The sequence below is a fragment of the Catharus ustulatus genome, chromosome 3, assembly GCF_009819885.2.
Source record: "Catharus ustulatus isolate bCatUst1 chromosome 3, bCatUst1.pri.v2, whole genome shotgun sequence".
In the NCBI taxonomy this organism is placed as follows: domain Eukaryota; kingdom Metazoa; phylum Chordata; class Aves; order Passeriformes; family Turdidae; genus Catharus; species Catharus ustulatus.
Genome location: NC_046223.1, coordinates 38,764,863 through 38,783,400, shown reverse-complemented (window position 1 = coordinate 38,783,400; position 18,538 = coordinate 38,764,863). Strand labels below are relative to the sequence as shown.

Here is an 18,538-nt window from a genome sequence, read left to right as displayed (position 1 = left end):
CATACGTATCTCTTGCCAAAAAAACTTGTGGCAAGCCTAAACTAAGAGGTGCACGAAATAAACAAAGGTTCAAACATAAAAATATCATGCAAGACCAATCTAATCAGTAGCAGGGACAACAGCAAAGATCCTCCTTCCATCCTCCACCCCTAAACCCCTCATACGACAAGGACAACTTCTAAAATCACTCTCCCACCCTTCACAAAACTTTTATCTAACATTAAGAATATTAGTATCATAAATAAATGCTATCACTCCCCAGCGGTGCCATACATGCAATTCTCTTGCTTTAACACATATCAGGGAGAAGAACACATACCATTTTCAAAGAAAGGAAAGAAACAGTTTGCCTGTATTCCCTCACTTATTTCTGAAGCAGGTCTGCAAGTAACAACTCTACGGCACTCTCACTAACTCTTGACGGTAGTAAAAGACACTGAAGCAAAGAAACAGTCAATCTGTCAACCAGTGTAAGATAGCATCAATATCCGGTAACTTCCGCTTCACTCAAATCATAAATTATATTTTACTGGCTACTATTTTAGGGGCAGACAAGGAATGTTACTAATACCCTAGTGAAAAGCGGCAAGAAATATGTCAGAATACTGCCAGTTAGTAGAACAGCAGTAAGGCTAACAAAAGCAAACAAAACACAGATACTGTACCTTTTCTTGGCGTTTAGCTATAAACAGAAATTAATACCTTAGCATGCAGAACAGTTACGTTCTCTACAAAGCCACAGAGCATTTAGTGCATTAAATACTCTTTACTCTTCTCACTACTACTTCAACTTTAAGAAGGCAGCAGGCAAGTTCACCAACTTCTGCAGATAAACTTTACTGGTTACCCAACAAAAATCATACAGGTGGTACCGCAGCACCACCTGGAGTCTTAGGAGTGCCCTACAATCCGGTCATAGTGACAACCACACAAAATCACCAATAATTTTAGTCTGGTTTCCTTGCCTTGGGATATCATGCTGTTACAGCATCTTAGCAGTGTAATTTAACCAACCCCCACTGTCCAAATATTAAAAAAAAAAGTCTTACAATTCTTCCTACAGGTCTTGTGAAAATTGGTGGATGAGTAAGAGAAATGGATCTTGCAAGCGCTGAGCTGGGAAAGTGGAAATCAAGTTTACATCTTTTTGTACACTAGAACAGCTTTATTTGTGAGAACGTTTGCGACCAGCCCTACTGCAAAAAACACTTGAGGTAGAGAACACCCCTCTGATCTTGCCAAAGACAAATCAACCACAAGAGACTAAACCACATAAAACAGAAGTCATTAGTTCCAGTGCTTATGGAGCCACTTATTTTTTCAGTGATCTCACTGGCCTGGCAAGGCAAAGGGTGGGGTTCTGATGCTCCTTGCGGAGGCTGACAGAACAGATCCTGCAAACACTCATGTTAAAGTCTCCAAGGCAGTTTTAAACTAGGACAAGTTACCTCATTAGGAAAGACCAGTGAAAACACTGTTTTCCTTCTGTTTATAAGTAAGCAACCTCTGCGAAGAACCTAACGCTCAAACCTCTCCACCAAGCCGAATTAAGTGATCTTTAAAGAACTTAAGGTTATTTTGGTCACTATCACTGGAAGCATTTGAAAGATCTGTATATGTGGCCCTTACAGGACATGGTTTATTGGTGGACTTGAATGTGTTATTTTACAGTCAGACTCAATCTTAGAGGTCTTTTTCAACCTAAGTGATTCTGTAATTCTACCTTGTGTGTTTCTTGCTATGCCTGAAGAGAGGCAATGAGCTCCAGAAACATCCAAATTACTCTCCAACCTCACACCTGAATTACATACATTCCTATATAGCAGCATCCAGTATGACTTACTTAACATTCAACCATTTTTGCTGGGTAATTTAGTAAGATGTTCTTTGATAAGAAGCACAGCAGACATCACAAAACATGCAGCACTTGAAATCATATCACAAAATAAGCAATCATGCTCTTGTTCATAACAGACCCAATCTTGTTAGCAGCTGGTGAGATGATCTAACCAAAGCTGGCTGGTCTGCTTAGAGAGAGAAAGGCACAGGTTGCAAAGCAAGTTTTAAAAATCCAGCAGGCTCAGTTTGGGGTTTGTGTGCAAAGACTATACCTCAACTCAGAACTCCAATCAGTGCCAAGTAATAAAATTATTCAGTTTCACCAGTGCAAGCCTTATGGTACAACAATGCACTAAACATACTGGGTCCGAACTAAAGCAGCTACATTACCATTGACATGCTAAGATCAATTTTTTCTAATCCAGACAACACCAGACATACGATCTTCAGCAGCAACACTCTAGTATTAAAATCAGTTATTGATTTTTACAGATCACTGACATAGCATTTGCAATGTTTGTGTGTTATTTACTGTCAGCAACTAACCATAGACTAATTAAATCTGCCAATCTATAAAGCGCAGTGCTGGCAAGCCTGAATCAGATTACAGTGCTGGTTATTAGATAGAATTGTTGGTTCCTAATACTGTTGCAACTAGAGTTGAGAAACATTAATCAAGGCTAATTTCTTCTTAGCTACCAAAATATGCAGGTCTTCTCCACACAGCCAGTGAGAACCATCTAAATCTTAATTAGGCATACACACAAAAAGTGAAAGCTAGAAATGTGACAAATGCAATTACTATTTCCAATAGCAGCCTAAACCAAATCCCTACAAGGTAAACCAGAAGTGCATAAGTTTCATATTCTATTTACAGGTCCCAGTCTCAATTTTAATGAGAAAAATGCTTATTAGAAATTTACCCTTGGAATATAAGAAAGAATGTAGCCAGGATGCATAAATCACAAATATTCGGAAAGTTTTAACATAGTATGATAAAAACAACAATCAAAGCAAAACACCTTGACAGCTCTGAAATGCGCCCAAAAAAACCCCAACAAACCAAGAATGCTTCCAAAAAGTAACAACTGTATGTTACACCAGGTGCATTTCAACCAGAATCCGGAAAGACAGAATACATAGTTTCTTTAATTTGCACTTCTAGATGACAAGGGGATTTCTTTTTTTTTAAACTAAGCAAAAGTGATGGTAATGTATCTACAATTCCAGCTCAGTCATGAAAATCAAGATAATTCTTCTAGATTTTCAAAGGCCTGCAAACAAAAATAGGAAGGGGGACAAAAATCAAGATATGAAATTTGAAGCAGTAGGACAGGGAGCAAAAAGTCTGGTAACCATCACTATTGATAACAGCCACTACCTTTGGGAATATACATTCATTTATCATTAAAAATAAATTAACAGATTAAAAGATCACTGAAGATCACATAGGAACATTACAATTAATTAGGTTAAAGTCACACTGAGGAACACCATTTTTAACCAGCACTTCTGCACTTTCCTGAAGCATTATGCAAATTTGCAAAGTTTGTAACAGCCATTAATGAGACAGCGTCCTAAAAACTGTGACAGTTATATGGGGGAAACATCTTTTTACTCTGTCCTTTCTATCAGCTATCCTCCTTATAAGCAGGAGTTCAAATACATTAGGCACTTGCATAATTAACTCGGGTTCAGCCACACGCAGCTTAAAAGCTTGTTGGGGATCAGAGCAGTAGAGGTCAACAGCCTGGACTACAAGCACATGGGAAGAAATCTGAGTTAGGCAGTTACCACACAGGAGCCAGGATCATCACCCAGCAAAAGGGTTTGGAAGCTGTGCACTTCAGACACTGCTGCTGTAAACAGAGAATGTAATGGTGGTCCTTTACCAACAGCACAGGGAAGGAACTTCACTAAACTGACTGTTAGTGAACCTTGGGTAACAAAGATTGAGGATTAGACAACCTAATCAGGAAAACAAGATGGAAAAACCTGAAGCTCTGTTGCAGTACAGGACAGCTACCTGGTGTAAACACCAGTGTTATGTTACAACATCAGGAAAGCATCATGCACTCCTAAATTTTAACCATTTTTTTAAAATTATGTTCTGAGGGAAATCATAAGCTTAAATAAATGGACATGGTTCTGAAAGATTGCTAATCCAAAAGCAAAAGCAACTAAAAATCCAGCTTTGGGTAAAGTATTTTTGAAGATCTGCTACACGTGTGAATACAAAAGTGAAGTGTTTGATGCTACTGCATTTACTATAAACTGCCCAAAGTGCAGCAAAAGGAAGTCTTCAGTAGAAGGCAAAGAAAACATCTGGTTGGATTTTTTTAATTATATTTTTTATTACAGCACAGCAGGAATTTGCACACAGTGTGTACAAATAAAGCTGCTTTTTTTTTTTTTTTTTTTTTTTTGCTATATGCACCCTGTTTGTTTGGTACAGCACTTAACAGGTAGGAAATTTCAAATTATGTTTTAAAGATGATACAGTACCAGCATAACAATTTCCATTTTAAGAAATATTCTAATTCAAATTCAGATGTACATAGCCACATTTTTTTTTCTCCCAGAGGAATCAAGGGAAGGCAGGATATGTGATCATTTATCTCTGCGGCCTAGGAATGAACAACGGTGCACAGTGGAAGGAAAAAGCTGATACCTGAACAGGGGGAAAGGAGAGCAAAGAATTTACTTACAGCAGATAGTAATTTTACTCCTGACACAACATGCAAAAAAGCCCTAGTATCTTTCATCTAGTATGTCTTCATATGCAAATCTTCCAGAAACCAAGCTTGCATTAAAACAGTTTACAGCAGAGATACTTGTAAGAGCACCAAAAAGGAAGCAATATTTAAAAAAAATTAATCAACTCTGAAATGTAACACTATTCACAACTTTTTACAGTGAGGACCCAGAAATTACCAACACTACAGCCACAGTAAGATGACACAGTAAGAAAGAGAACCTGCTCCAGTGCACCTTTTGTTTCCCAGGCTGCACAACCCTGCCCCTTTTGCCATCCCTTCTGCACAGAAGGCAACAATCATGTGACCTCTATCACCGACCCGATAGTGAAAAAACCCATTGGATTATTTGGTGCACCATCTGCTTGTCAGATCAATACCTACAAGCAAATATTCCACAGCCACATGACAGCCAAGCTCCTCCACTACATCTTCCTGAACCTGGCATTCTCTTGTAGAGAGACCAGGGCAAAGAAGGAACCTGCTGAGTGTTAAGTGAAATCGTGCTCTCAGTCACTCTCTTCTGGTTGCACATGAAGCAATTTTACATGACTGTCTGGCCCTTCTGCTTTCTAGACACTTTGCCAGAAGTCGCCAGTACCCAAGATGCACAGGTATAACTTAAAGAACCAACCCTGTTTTTTCACTGATGCTGCCAAAACAATCCAGCTTAGCTGGAATGCCTTTGTTAGCAGGATTTTTCCTATTTCAACCACTTGAATTTTGATTAGGCAGCCAAATGTCCTCAATGTCACACTAGCAAGTTTCATGTGGCATACACTCCTAGTTGAGGGAGGGCAAGACAGAGATGTTAGGAAATGAGAACAGTAATTTTTAGTTGAGTAGGACGCAAAATTAATGCAGATTTTTATTTGCAGCAACAATAAAAGCAAAATATTTGGGCAGGAAAATGCTTAAAGTAATATTGGCAACACCACCAAGAACTGATGGATTATATAACTCCAGTAGTTTTTTAATAAATTAACCTATGAAGAAGGGATTGTGAACAAAGAAACAAGACACACTAAAACTTCATTAATGAATTGTCAGGACGTAATAATAACCCTTGAAAAGCCCCACTTTGTTCACTATTTACACCTTGTTTATCTTTGAAAACTAACCTGTACCAGGGCTGCACAAATGCAGACACTCAAGGCTGCTATGAAACCCATGCCACCCACTGCAAACTACAGGTTTACACTACAACAACCATGTTAACAATCAAGAACCAAGTACAACAAGCTCCACATCAGCTGAGGGAGCAATATAAAACAAGTACTTCTGCTGCAGCACCAACAGTGTTTTGGAGCAAGACTTCACTGTGACAAAACCACCACTATTTCTGCAGAAATGGCCAAGGAAAAAATGAAAGTCATTACTGGAAAAAAGGCTAACGTACAGCTTTGAGCTAAACAGTTAAACTGTAATTGATTCCCAGCAACTTTTCCTCCTTGGTAACTCTCAATTAAGCTGTTTAATTAGAACAGAAGGACCCAGCAAGTGAGAACACACCATTTCTACGGTAAACCTCAAGCACATGTCTGACTAGGCATCATAAATTTCCTTACAGCACTAATGTACTTACTAGCAAATTTCAGTTTAACAGAAAAATCTTAACAAAATTTTCTCCTTCTCAAGATCTGGAAGCTACCAGAGTCAGTTCTGCAAATTATTACTACTTTTCCCAAAATTCTCCTATATTCCTGGGCAGAAGCTTCTATACGTGCTTACTATATTTACAACAGAAAGACAAAGTCACAGAAAAATCTAACAAAAGCTATTGGAAGAGTGGTGAGGTATTGAACCTTTTGGCTGATTAGAACAACATGGGAAATTTCAAAACCAAGAAATTGTCAAACATCAATTCAAGAATAAACTAAGTAGGATGCAAAGCAGTAGTCATCATATCTTTTTATAGTAAGTAGTGATAAGCACTACTGAGACATATTTAAATGATCTAAGGAAGCACAGTAATTTCACGACTATAAGGCGCACCCTTTTGACTAAACTTTTCCCCCTAACCCGGAAGTGCGCCTTATAGTCCAGTGCACCTTATATAATGGACAAAGTTGCGAAATTTACCAACCCAGAAGTGTGAGCCGCAATGGGGGGGCGGTGCCGCGGGAGCGCAGAGTTGCGAGTGGGGGCGGGAGTGGGTAGCTGCAGCCGGCAGGAGCTGCATGGGGAGGAAGGGAGCTGCCCCCAGCCCTGGCTCCGGCACGGGGGGAACGTGGAGTTGCTGGCCATGGCCTGGGCACGGGGAGAACGAGGAGCCGCCGGGCAGCCGCAGGCCGAGCATGGGGGGAAGGAGCTGCCAGCGGCCGTGCTGCAAGCCGAGCTGCGCCAGCTAGCGCCGGGTAGGAATGCCTGGGCCCGCGGCAGCTGCGGCTGCCAGGCAGGGGAAGCCGGGACCCACGGCCACGCAGTGGTAGCCAGGAGCTGCAAGTCACGCCAGCCGGTGCCAGGGGCGGGCGGGAGTGCGGGGGCCCGCGGCACAGGGAGGGCACCTGGGGGTGTGTTTCAAGGCTACGCCAATCTGTGAAAAATGTTTGCAAACTGAGTACCTGCCAGTAATTCGTTACTTTGTTGCACACAGCTCAGCTCCTTGCTGCAAAAAAAAGTGCGAGCTGTGAGCCGAGCCGCGCAGGGGGGCAGTGCCATGGGAGCACCGAGCCGCAAGGGGGGGCAGGAGCGGCCAGCCCCTGGCCAACGGCGGCCGCGTGGGCTGAGAGGCACCGCCCAGCCCCCCATCCCAGCCCCCACCGGCTGCGCAGGCTGAGAGGGACCACCCGGCCCCCAGCCAGCAGCAGCCGCACAGGGAGAGAGGGGGCAGGCAGCGCCACGCTGCCCCGAGCCGCAGACGGTCCCAAGCCGCCCAGAACCGCAACAACCCCGAGCTGCGGCCACCCCGAGCCCCGCCTCGCCAGCCGGGGGCGGGCGGGAGTGCCAGGCCCCGCGCACGGGGAGGATGCTTGGGGTTGCGTTTAAAGGCTACACCAATCTGTGAAAAATGTTTGCAAATTGAGCACCTGCCAGTAAACTCCACGATAATGGGATTCCGTTACTAATTCGTTACTTTATTGCACGCAGCACAGATCTTCACAGCAAAAAAAAAGTGCACCTTATAGTCTGGTGCATCTTATATGATCTACAAAGTTGCAAAATTTGCCGATACCTGGGGGGTGCGCCTTATAGTTCAGTGCGCCTTACGGTCATGAAATTACTGCAATTTTTCTTCCACAAGTTATACCAACTAGAAATAAGTATAAAAAAATAAATAAAATAGAGGTCTTATGAAAGTTTGGCAGTTCTTCATGTTCTCACCCCAGAAAAAAAATACTCAAAACTTTCTGTTCTTTTTTACTAGCAAATTTGAAAACAGAGAAGGTTTAACTAATTTTTCAATCTTGGATTGTTGTAAGTTTTCATACAAACATGAACCATGATGTAACAGCATTTACAGTACATTAATCTCTGAGTTTTCCCCCAATTAGTTATTTGATTTAAACTATATCATATTTTATCCCAAAAGGAAAAAAAACCTATTTAATTCTAGCTCTATAATGTGCAATAAAGTGTGAAAGTGTTGATGGGTTTGCTAGGTTTCCACATCCACGTTTAAGCCTGCCAACTGAGGCTGCAAATGGATCAAAGGTTAGAACTGTAGAAACAGGAGCTAAGAGAGCTTCACCCAGCCCAGTTAGTATCCAGCTCTCTTCACTTAACAACTAATGTTAAAACATTCATTGATTCCAGATCCCATACTTCCCCATTAGTGCTACTTTTTCATCCTCAACTATATCCTAGCTCATATTTGGGAATTTGAACTGATTTTTTTTTAAAGTAACAATCTCTGAAATACATTTTCCTCACTAATGATGTTTGAGCACTACATAGTACAGTATCAATCCAAAGGGTAAGAGCTGCAATTAAGCTCTTGGCAGTTGCACAGATCAGATACCAAGATCTCAAGCCACACATCAATACAGTAAAAGATACTTAATTAAGAACCATTTATGAAAAATCTGTACTAGCACATCTGCATGGATTTTCTGGAAAACTTAAGCTACACCAAGAAAAGTGGCATACTACTGGGAAAAGCGTGTTAGGCTGCTAGGTTCAATTATAAACATATAATATATAAAAGTGATAAACTAGGAAATGCAAAGACCTGTGATAAAAGATAAAAATAATTGTAACAGTTCCATTCCTAGATAAGAAAAAGCTAACAGCTGGTTATGATCGCAAAGTTTCAGTTCGTCATTTAGATAAAGTCAAAGTCTACCAGAGCTCTGAAGGTGAAGCATTGAAAGTTAAATAGGTTTTCAATGGAAGCTGGTGTCTAAGCATGGCATGCTGGACTTCAGGTCTGTGACGTTTGGAAAATCTGTGCAATGCAATGGGACTTCAGTACTCTGCACTATTTGGACCATCCCAAAAGCTCAGTGGTCACGCCCATGGAGAGCTCTAAGTAATACAGGCATGAGTAACTGTGGCCTTGTAATCACTTACTGAATGTTCTACAGCCAAGATGGTAAAAACCTTTACAAATACTGCTCTCAGGAAAAGCAACAGCAAGTAAATCAGCAGTACAAGTAAGCCAATGGCAGAATAAACCTGTAAATACATTTACACCACGTTAGAAAGCAACACATGATACTCAGTACCACTGAGTATCAGCACGACACAGAAGGAACAGAATTAATTTCTTCCTTCTACCCTAAGATTGCAAACGATGTTCATCAGCACAATAGTTACATCCCATCTTGTCTGGCTCCAGAATAGACCTGATTGGGTTTCGTGACAAATTAATGTGACTTTACACACAGGGCTCTTGGACTGTACACAAGTGAACATTTGACAATTCAGTAACACTCAAATTCAGATGTTAAAGGCAAACATTCTCATTTGGCTTTCCATTTGCAGTAAGCCAAGAGTGAGCATGCGATCCTTTTTAACTCTTTAAATAAATAAGCTTCTAAGTTATTTTTTAAAATCCAAAAATTATTTAGTTATTAAATTACAGACTAAATGTAACATCAGTGCTGTTAACATCTGAGAGAAAAATAAAACTGAAGGAAAGTAACAGTTCTGCAAAAAAGTATTGCAGATAACAGCAAATCCAACCACGCAACTGAAGAAATGAGTTGAGATTCCTGTGCTGACAGAGGTCAACACACTATCGACTAGCAGTCGGTACTATGAAAAATTGTCTTCTATTTTAGATGCAGTTTAAAAGAATGGTTTGTATATAATTTAAGAAATGTGGTTGTCATAGAAGCCAAATCTTTATAAGTCTCTAAAAATCCCAATTAGTTCCCTGCAGTAAGAGTTACTGCATATCCCTTATGCTTTCCTTTAAATTCAGTAGATCTGTTTTCATCACAGCAGTTTGCATTCCACAAAGGTCAATATCACTAGCTTACATAATAGTAAAACCAACCTTGACACAGACAGCACTAATTAACAGACATAAAAGCAACCCAAGCAGCCACACAGCACAGACTAATCCTTACTGCTACAAATGCCAAAGACATCTCAACTAGCACTGCATGTGTGTTTGTGTGTAGGCGGAGCAATCAGTCATTCATTCCAATCTTGCACATGTAAACAAGAAAATGCAATACATGTAGAATAGAGATTACATCTTACCTCATTTAAATGCATGGGGTAAAAAAACTATGGCAAAGCTCTATATACTTGAATCATTTTTCCTAATGAAGCTATGATCTTAAGTTAACAAAATAAACTTTTTCACTGCTCATATACTATCAGCCATACAGATAGTTTGGCAAGCAAGAAAATATGTTGAGTACAATTCATGACATAACCTCAGGCTTCCCCCAAACCACAGATGGTGTAGACTGCCAGTCCAATTCACTGTCATCCTAGAGACAACAAATCTGATAGACGACTCAAAAGTTCTCCAGCAAAGAGCAAGCCTGCACAAAATTCCCAATTCTGTCCCACTCTATTTACAGTCTTGGTCCTTCCTTCACCCCCTTGCACTGGATGTATGCCAGGAGGAAAGAGCGCTACAAGCAATCAAGGCGCAAGTCAGGGTACCCTATGGTTCTTCATGCCTTTGCAGTGCCTCCAAACAAAAGACAAAGTCCCAACAAAGGACACGCTTAAAGCCTCATTTTCCTCTACAGTGGATTTTGTGCCAGAAAATTCTTGGGAAAGCCTAAAATTGGGCTTTGGAAATTTAAAGCCTATGGGTAATAATCAAGAAGCACCAAACACATCTGTTTTAATTAGCAATCTAAATTATCTAGGTGGAAATACCTTATCTTTCCACTTGTTTTAAGGATTGACACTTAAATGTGAATTCTTCACGAAACTTTTCAGTAGTATCTTTTCACTTATCCATGCTATCCAAAGTGCAATTCTGTCTCAAAATCACCATCTGCTCATATGCTCCCTGAGCATTTTTCAGTTTAGAGCTGCCTCTCCTTTTTTCCCCCCCACCAAAGTGTGTTTCAAGTAAGAAAGGAAGACCTCGGAAAAACAGTGTGCTTTTGGAGAGAGATTCACAATGTAATGCTTTTTACTAAGGACTGTGTAATTCACAAAAAGCCATAAATATATTTTGTGTTTGCCTTCACTTTATAAAATGTACCATTGCATTTATATTCTAACAAAAGACAGACTCCTCACACAAAGCAAAGCACATTTCTCACAGAAGGCAGTCTCAAAACCACAAATCAATAAGCTTTGTTTATTAAACAAAGTATTCAGCATGACTGAATACTTCTCCACTAGAACTAAAGTTAACTTAAAGAGAACGCTTTATAGCAATGCACTTTAACACTAGCCAGAACTCTTTATCATAAAAACACATTCATACTCCACAAACAGGATTAAGTGATTTGCCATCAAATGGATTTCAAACACCCAAGCCTGTGCAAAATAAACCAATTTCAACAAGATTCTGATCTCACAGCCCCAAGAATAAACAACTAATGACTCCAAAATTTAAATCAAAAGTAATAGTGTTTGAAAAAGCTTCAGATACTTTACTTGTATTACATTTAAGTAAAAGCAAGTGCTGCATAAAGCCAGAGAAGCAGGTGTGAAGTTGAGACACAAAGTACACACAGAAGTGAATCACAGTGGATGGAGTACATGCATTATCCTACACAAATTAAGGCTACCTAATTGTTTTGAGACATCCCCTTCCCACCCACCAGCTCACTCCGAAATAGCTAATTCAATTTTCATTTGCTGGGTAAAGTTGTCACCACATTATCCACACCCACATCCGACTCATATAAACTGTCCTGTAATAAGCAGAATCCAGCAGAGGTCAGAAATGGCACTGCACAGGAAATGCCTGGGTGTTTTCCATTCAGGCTCCGAAGATTACTCTTAGACATGAAGACAGCCCAGGTCTCTGGTCATGCTGTTTTACAAACTTTATTTTAAATCATTTTCTGCTTAACCTGCAGTGTCAGTCTTTAAGAGTCCTTTGAAAAGGAACTCAGAAGCTTAAAAATTCAGTTGCCCAATAGCACTTGCATTTAATAATATTTCTGTTAAATCTTACTAATATTATATCTCTTCTGATTTTTGGCATTCTCGTGACAGAAAAACAGATCATTAATGCACAATAATGAAAACTCAAAGGCATTGCTCAACCCCATAACCTTGACCCACACAGGAGCACATCACCACTTCCCTTTTATTCCATCAGAGCAAAACAGTAGCTTGCAATATTCAAGAATGATCTCAGCAACACGACAGCAGATTTTTTGCACAGTAGACCTGGAACACAATGCACCTTACTACTGCCTTACAGTATTAATTGATCACACAAGCATTTTTAAAAAGTTTCATGAATGCCTCCTAGCGAGCAGTGAAGTGCCTCAGCAGGATGTTATTTAAAAATGAAAAATAATTGCCATGGAATTAATAACTTGGACTTATGCAATACTTCTGCAGCCAGCTGGAAACACTAAACCATAAAGTAATTTGCATCCCCATCTCTCAGCAGGGCACAGATGGAGACTTGCAAAAAGCCAATCTGCAGGTCAGCACATTCAGGAGGTGACAACAGTTGCAAAAAGCTTTGAGGCGTCACAACACTTCTTTGTGAACGCTTTTTCTTTTTTTTAACTCTTTCTTCTTACAACTATCGATTGCAATGCTGCCAGCAGCGATACTCCATGACCCTGCTGTTTCACCGCCACGCCAAAGAGAATCCGATTTTAATCACGGCTGCCATAAACACGAGACACCCTTCCAAGAGGGCAGCGCTTTTATCGCTGCAGTTCACAAGTCAAGGAGCACAGGTCACGCTCCGCCAGCCTCCCGCGGGCTCCAGCTGCTGCTCCCTCTCCGCTCTGCAGCCTCCGCACCTCCGGCCCCGACAACCGGGCGGGCAGTGCCCCGACACACCCGCCCGCACTGCTGCGAGGCTGGGGGCAAAGGAAACGATTTGCTTTTAATTGCAAAGCGCCCACAAAACACTGCCTTACCCACCGCAGCCACTAGAGATTTCTTATCGAAGCACCTCTCGCTCCGTGGGCGCTCTGCAGAAGCGCTGAAGCAGCAGGAGCAGCCGCAGGTTCTGCAGCGCGGAGGGGCCCGGCGCGGGAACCAGAGCGTGCACCCCTGGCCCCGGCGCTCGCAGCCCCCGCCCGGCATCGCTCCCTGCACGGAGCTCCCTGTGAGGCAGCGCTGGGTACTGACCTCCCCGGCGGCGACGGCGGCGGCTCCTCCATGGCGGCGGCGGCGGCACAGACCAGCGCGGCGGCGTCTCTCATGCATGCACCGGGGCCGGCATGGCGGCGGGCCCCAGTGCGCGGCGCGGGGCTGCAGCGAGGAGCAGGAGCAGCAGGAGGAGGGCAGCACGTCTCTACCCGGCTGCAGGAGCGCGGTCGCGCAGAGCCGCCCGCGCGGCCGCCATCTTGGGAACAGCCTCCGAGGGCAGCGGCGCCGGCAGCATCGCTACGGCGCGCCAGGAGGGACCGGCCGCGCCAGAGGCGCTCGCTCCGCCGCGGTTGGGCGAGGGGTGGCTCCCGGTGTGGATTTCTCCCTCTCAGCCGCGGGGTCGGGACAGGCTGTGGGACACCGGTGCTTCCCTCCGGCTCTATGGAAACCACACCTCCGCAGTTCCCCGCGAGGGGCCGCGTTTCTCCCGAGGCGGGGCCGTGATGGGGGCGCGGCGGGTGCTGCCGCCCCCTCCGTGCCCCCGTGGCGGAGCTGTGAGGCGCTGCCTGCGGCCGCTCGCTGCGAGAGCGGCGGTCCCTGCCGCTGCTCGTTCCCACAGCGCCGGCAGACGGAGAGAAGGAAAATGTAATTGCTCAGGGGGAGATGGTTTCCTTCAGCAGGTGCCAGCTCCGGCAGCCGTGCTGTCCCGAAGTCCAGCGCCTGCAGAGGTTGGAGCGACCGCGGGCGGATCCAAGGGGGTGGAAGGCGTGAGAGACCCTTGAGGCCCCCTTTGGGGGCGTGCATGGAAGAATAATCTTCTGTCTTTTATACTCTGCTGCTGACAGAGTAACTTGTTTGAATTTATGAACCGGGACTTTATAAACCCCGCAGCAGCACTGGTTACCGGCCTTGGACAGAGAACTGGAGACACATGATATCCAGTTGGAAATACAGGGAGGAAAATGTGATTTCCTGAACTGTAGGTTGGCTGGAATGTCAATATCAAAATTAACACAGGTCAATGGCAGAGAAGCGCCATGGGTCGTTTAATTGTTGGGGTCGGTGAGAGGGAGCCTCACCTTCTGTGTTACGGGACTGGAAGCACAGCAACAATCCCTGGCATCAGTAATGTGTATACAAAGCACGTGCATTATTTCTCATGGGTGAAAATTGAGCTTGGACTAGAATCAGTTCTGCATTCTGCATTTATGCACCAGTTCCTTCATTAACTGTACAAGAAATTTGCAACTTTCTAGTTTGATACCAAAATTCAGTTGTAAAGTCACTGTTTATAAAATAAAGTTGTCCACCTCTCTGTCGAAGTTGAGGAAACAAATTCAACAGTCCCTTTGAAATAGAAGATTTTTTTTTTTAAGCTGAAATGCAGGATATACTTCTACTATATAATCTTAATACTATCTGCTATTTATCATCTTAATAAATGCATGCTTTAAAATGCAGGACCAGATAAATAAAATTATGCAGGAAGCCACTTAACTGTTTTCCATAGGTCAAGAAAGATACCTGAATCACCATGACCCTGATGATCATAACACTGAAACATCAAGACATTCATCATTTATGTCAAGAATTACTAATTAAGATACCTCATGTAATGGAAAAATGCAGTGTTTAGCATGCTAAAGACTTTTGTTTGAGTACTTGAGCCCAATACCATAAAGTAGTTCCAATGGTTTTATACACACAATGCATTCCCACTAGTCTCATGATGAACGAGATTTAGAAACCATAGCTGAAAGTCAAAAATTCTGAAGTGCTAACCTACTGAGTTAGTTGTCATCTCCATAAAAAAACATACATTATCTAAGGTAATGCTGCTTACTTCACAGTATGCATGTGTTTTTAGTATGATCATAAATAACAAAGAGCCAATGTTACAGATTAAATTTGAACATTCTTTTCAGTTAGGGATCATTGTCTCACACCATCTCTGCAGCTGTTTGCAGGGCAGAGACGTATTTAGCAATCATGGCAAAATATTTCAGCTTCTTTGCTTCTTCAACCAAAACAGTCAGTGCAGTGGCCTGTTCGAAGCACAGAGTTTTCATTAACCATGAAAAAAAATCTGCAACTGCATTTTGTCATAGATGTGATGGTGTGAAAGAGGAGACATCCCAAGGGCCCTTGGCAAAGAGAGAAATAGGGACAGACCACTGCCACTACTTTCTGTAAATATCAAGATAGTTTACAGAAGTAAACTGGGATTCACTGCAGCCTCTCAAACAAGGTGGTCCAGAAAACTCTTCCCTGTATTAATTTTCCCCTTTCCCTTTAGGGCAACCCAGCATTTTGTGTTGTATCACATTCTTTCGGTGTATCACAGAAAATACTGTAGAACTACAGATACTTGCCAAGCAAAGCAAGGCTGTAAATTGGATAGAGAGATGCTTTTTTATCTGCAATTGATCATAGTGAGCAACATAGCTCCTGACATCAAGGAGAAGGTTGTAAGGGGAGAAGTTTATGAATGGCCTTACAGAGAACTTGGGAAGAAATTAAGAGATGCAGGAATATTTGGAGGTGATAGTACATGAAACATCAGATGACATAAGAGTCTCAGAGCCTATGTAGGGATAATACTTAGCAAAGAAAAAAATTTCAAGGCAATACAGAGGTCTTAAAAAACTGGTATGCCAAAAAATTATTTTAATTATTTTTGGCTTATTTTAAGGAATATCATCATATTTCAAAGACTTATTGACTGTCAATTTCTAAATCTAAACATATCAATAGGTGCATGGAAATTGATAAATGAAATTGTTTACTCTGGTTCCACTACTGGAACAGAAGAAGGCACAAGATTAAAATACACATCACAATATGTAGCATCAGTCTGTAAGAAAATTGAGTTAAATATTAGGAATGGATTTTATTGTCTGATGTGGTAAAATCATGACTCCAAAATTCCAGGTTAAAAAAACAAACCAGAAAACAAGTAACTGTCAAAATAGACAAACATTTCAGTTTAACTTCTATTTTCAGAAGTTTTAGAATTAATTTTCTTCTTTTTATTTCAGAAAACATCTGGCTTTATAATTTAGCTGATGCTGCAATTGCTTAGGAATTGCTTTTTATTCTAGCAACGTGCCTTTTATTGCAGTAGCCATCCTAGAACTTGCAATAGAAATTTGACATCATAATAGCATCCTAATAACATGAACAGGTCTTTCAAATAGCATTTTCAAATTTCTACTGCAACTACCCTTGAAATTTCTATCTGTTCCTGAGGCATATATTCTGATATTCCTTCCTCCTCAATTCATCACAGGTATCAGACACAATTGTACATGCAGCTGTGCTTTTGCCATTTACTGTTTCTCCAGTTATTTTCCTTACACAAAAAATCCTAGTGAAGACAAAGAAAGATTTGGGCCATGCAGGTAAATAAATATGTTATAAGAATATATTTGAAATTTTTTCTCCTGATTCCTGTCACAAGGCCAAACTTTCAAACCTTTTTTTCATCCTATGAATGTTGCTCAGAATAAGGCACAACATAGTTTTGGGGTTTTTTAAGACAGTAAATGAAATCTAGTAATCAGATTGTTCTTCACTGTGTGAACTGCATGCAAAAAAAAAAAAAAAATTATTGACAAAACCAGCTTTGTACGATTAGTTTTTCCTTCAAATAAGTTATTAATTTTATTTCTAATAAGAGCTGTTTAAAAGTAAAAGCAAAGTTAATGAGACATTAGAAATCAGCCTGCTAGGTATAGTTAGTCTAGACTTAGTAAAAAGTGCTGAAGACAGAATATCCAGTTTTTTCTTGGTCATGGATTAGAAATGCTCTTCTACAATGCAATGAAGAGTAAAACATGAACAATACCTGCATTTAATATCTAGAACACAACCTGGCACCATTTCTTCTGTAGACATGGCAACTAGCATCTCCAGAGTCTAAATAAAATACCAAAATGTGTTTCTACCTGGGCATATGCAGATTCCTCCATCTACAGTTTCGTTGTTCTCACAGAAGATGAAGTTGGGGGTGGCATTGAAAGAAACAGAACTCAGTTTTCAGTGTTAGCTAATCCGAGCTTTGCTGCAATTGATTTGAGTGTGAAGCTGAAAGAAATTAAGGAGTCCCAGTGTATATACCCCTGTTCAATGACCCGTTACTGCTGTGATTCATTCACTTGGGAAGCTGGCATGATAGCTGCCAAAGCTTGTTCAGCAGCATGGTTTAACACCCGTGCTATAATAGGAGCCAGCTAACTTGACGGAGGTGGAATATTTCTGTCTGAGCGCTGTCATCTCACAGGCTGCATGTCAGATTGCACAGGGCTCAATACCATTAATTCACCACTATTAAAGGAGTATTTGTTAGTAAGAGTAGCATGAGGTCAGAGACATTCCTGTGATTATTGTTTTATCACTTCAACTGGGCATTGTTTTTTAGGTACTTCCTATCCTAAAAAGCAACTCTATGTAGCACTGCCTCTGCGTTATTGAAATGGCATGACCCATGTGAGAGAAGTACAAAATCAAGTTGTGCTTATGCTTTTACTGTGAAAGCTGGTCTTTGGGCTCAGTGTCTGTAAAGCTGGGCGTAGCTAAACCCACCAGCTACTCTTCAAAGTCACCAAGGCGCTGGACATAAAAATTATCTAAAACTGAAAATGTTGACACGTGTATAACAGTCTGGCTACAACAGTTTATATCTTCCCATGAACTGATTTTGGACCTGTGAAAATCATCTGCACTGAATTCAGTGCTACTTGAACTTGACTATCAACAACAGAGTAAGCTCACTTAAAGCTAGCTTGGCTTCTGCTAAATCATATTTGAATTCTTTCCCCAGCCGTATAACAGACATACTCAGTGAGTAGCCATGGGGCATTTATAAACAAAACCAAATGCTTGTCTGCATCTGTGTTCACTACATTAATTTCATGTTCAAAGAAGCTCCAGTGAAGAACTGGGGCCAATTCTTTGAAACCGTATTTGTAGGCCCAGAGCATACCCATGTCTTCTGTGTGTGCCTTACAGTGCAATTCAATGCATTGTTACACACAACTCTTGCAACATGTTTTCAAACATCTTGCAAGTTTGACTAGTTGGTTATACCAAAATTATACAGTGATGCTTCTTATTTCCATCATCCCAGAAAGCACAAAAAAAAGTTCCAGACTATCTTTTAAAACATCTGGTTGTGCAGGTGAGATTCTTTCTATGTCTGTCTTACAGCAGCTGTGTTATCCCAGCAGAAAACAGCTGGGAGATTTGTATCAAACTTCCCTGTCTAGGAAGACAGGAGCTGTCCATGT

At 41.5% G+C, this 18,538-nt stretch overlaps 1 protein-coding gene across 8 annotated transcripts in view; it reads right to left on the bottom strand.

The window, feature by feature from the left end:
- The window catches only part of MAP3K4 (mitogen-activated protein kinase kinase kinase 4), a 64,547-nt gene extending 51,095 nt beyond the window's left edge, over nt 1-13,452 (bottom strand). For all 8 annotated transcript variants that reach the window (XR_004417343.1, XM_033054587.1, XM_033054589.1 and 5 more), the window contains exon 1: nt 13,290-13,452. Coding sequence is in view for 7 of the 8 variants with exons in the window: in XM_033054587.1 (XP_032910478.1) it covers nt 13,290-13,363 (74 nt within the window). In the remaining variant the exon portion in view is untranslated. The remainder of the gene's footprint in view (nt 1-13,289) is intronic.
- Between the last annotated feature and the right edge of the window lie 5,086 nt (nt 13,453-18,538).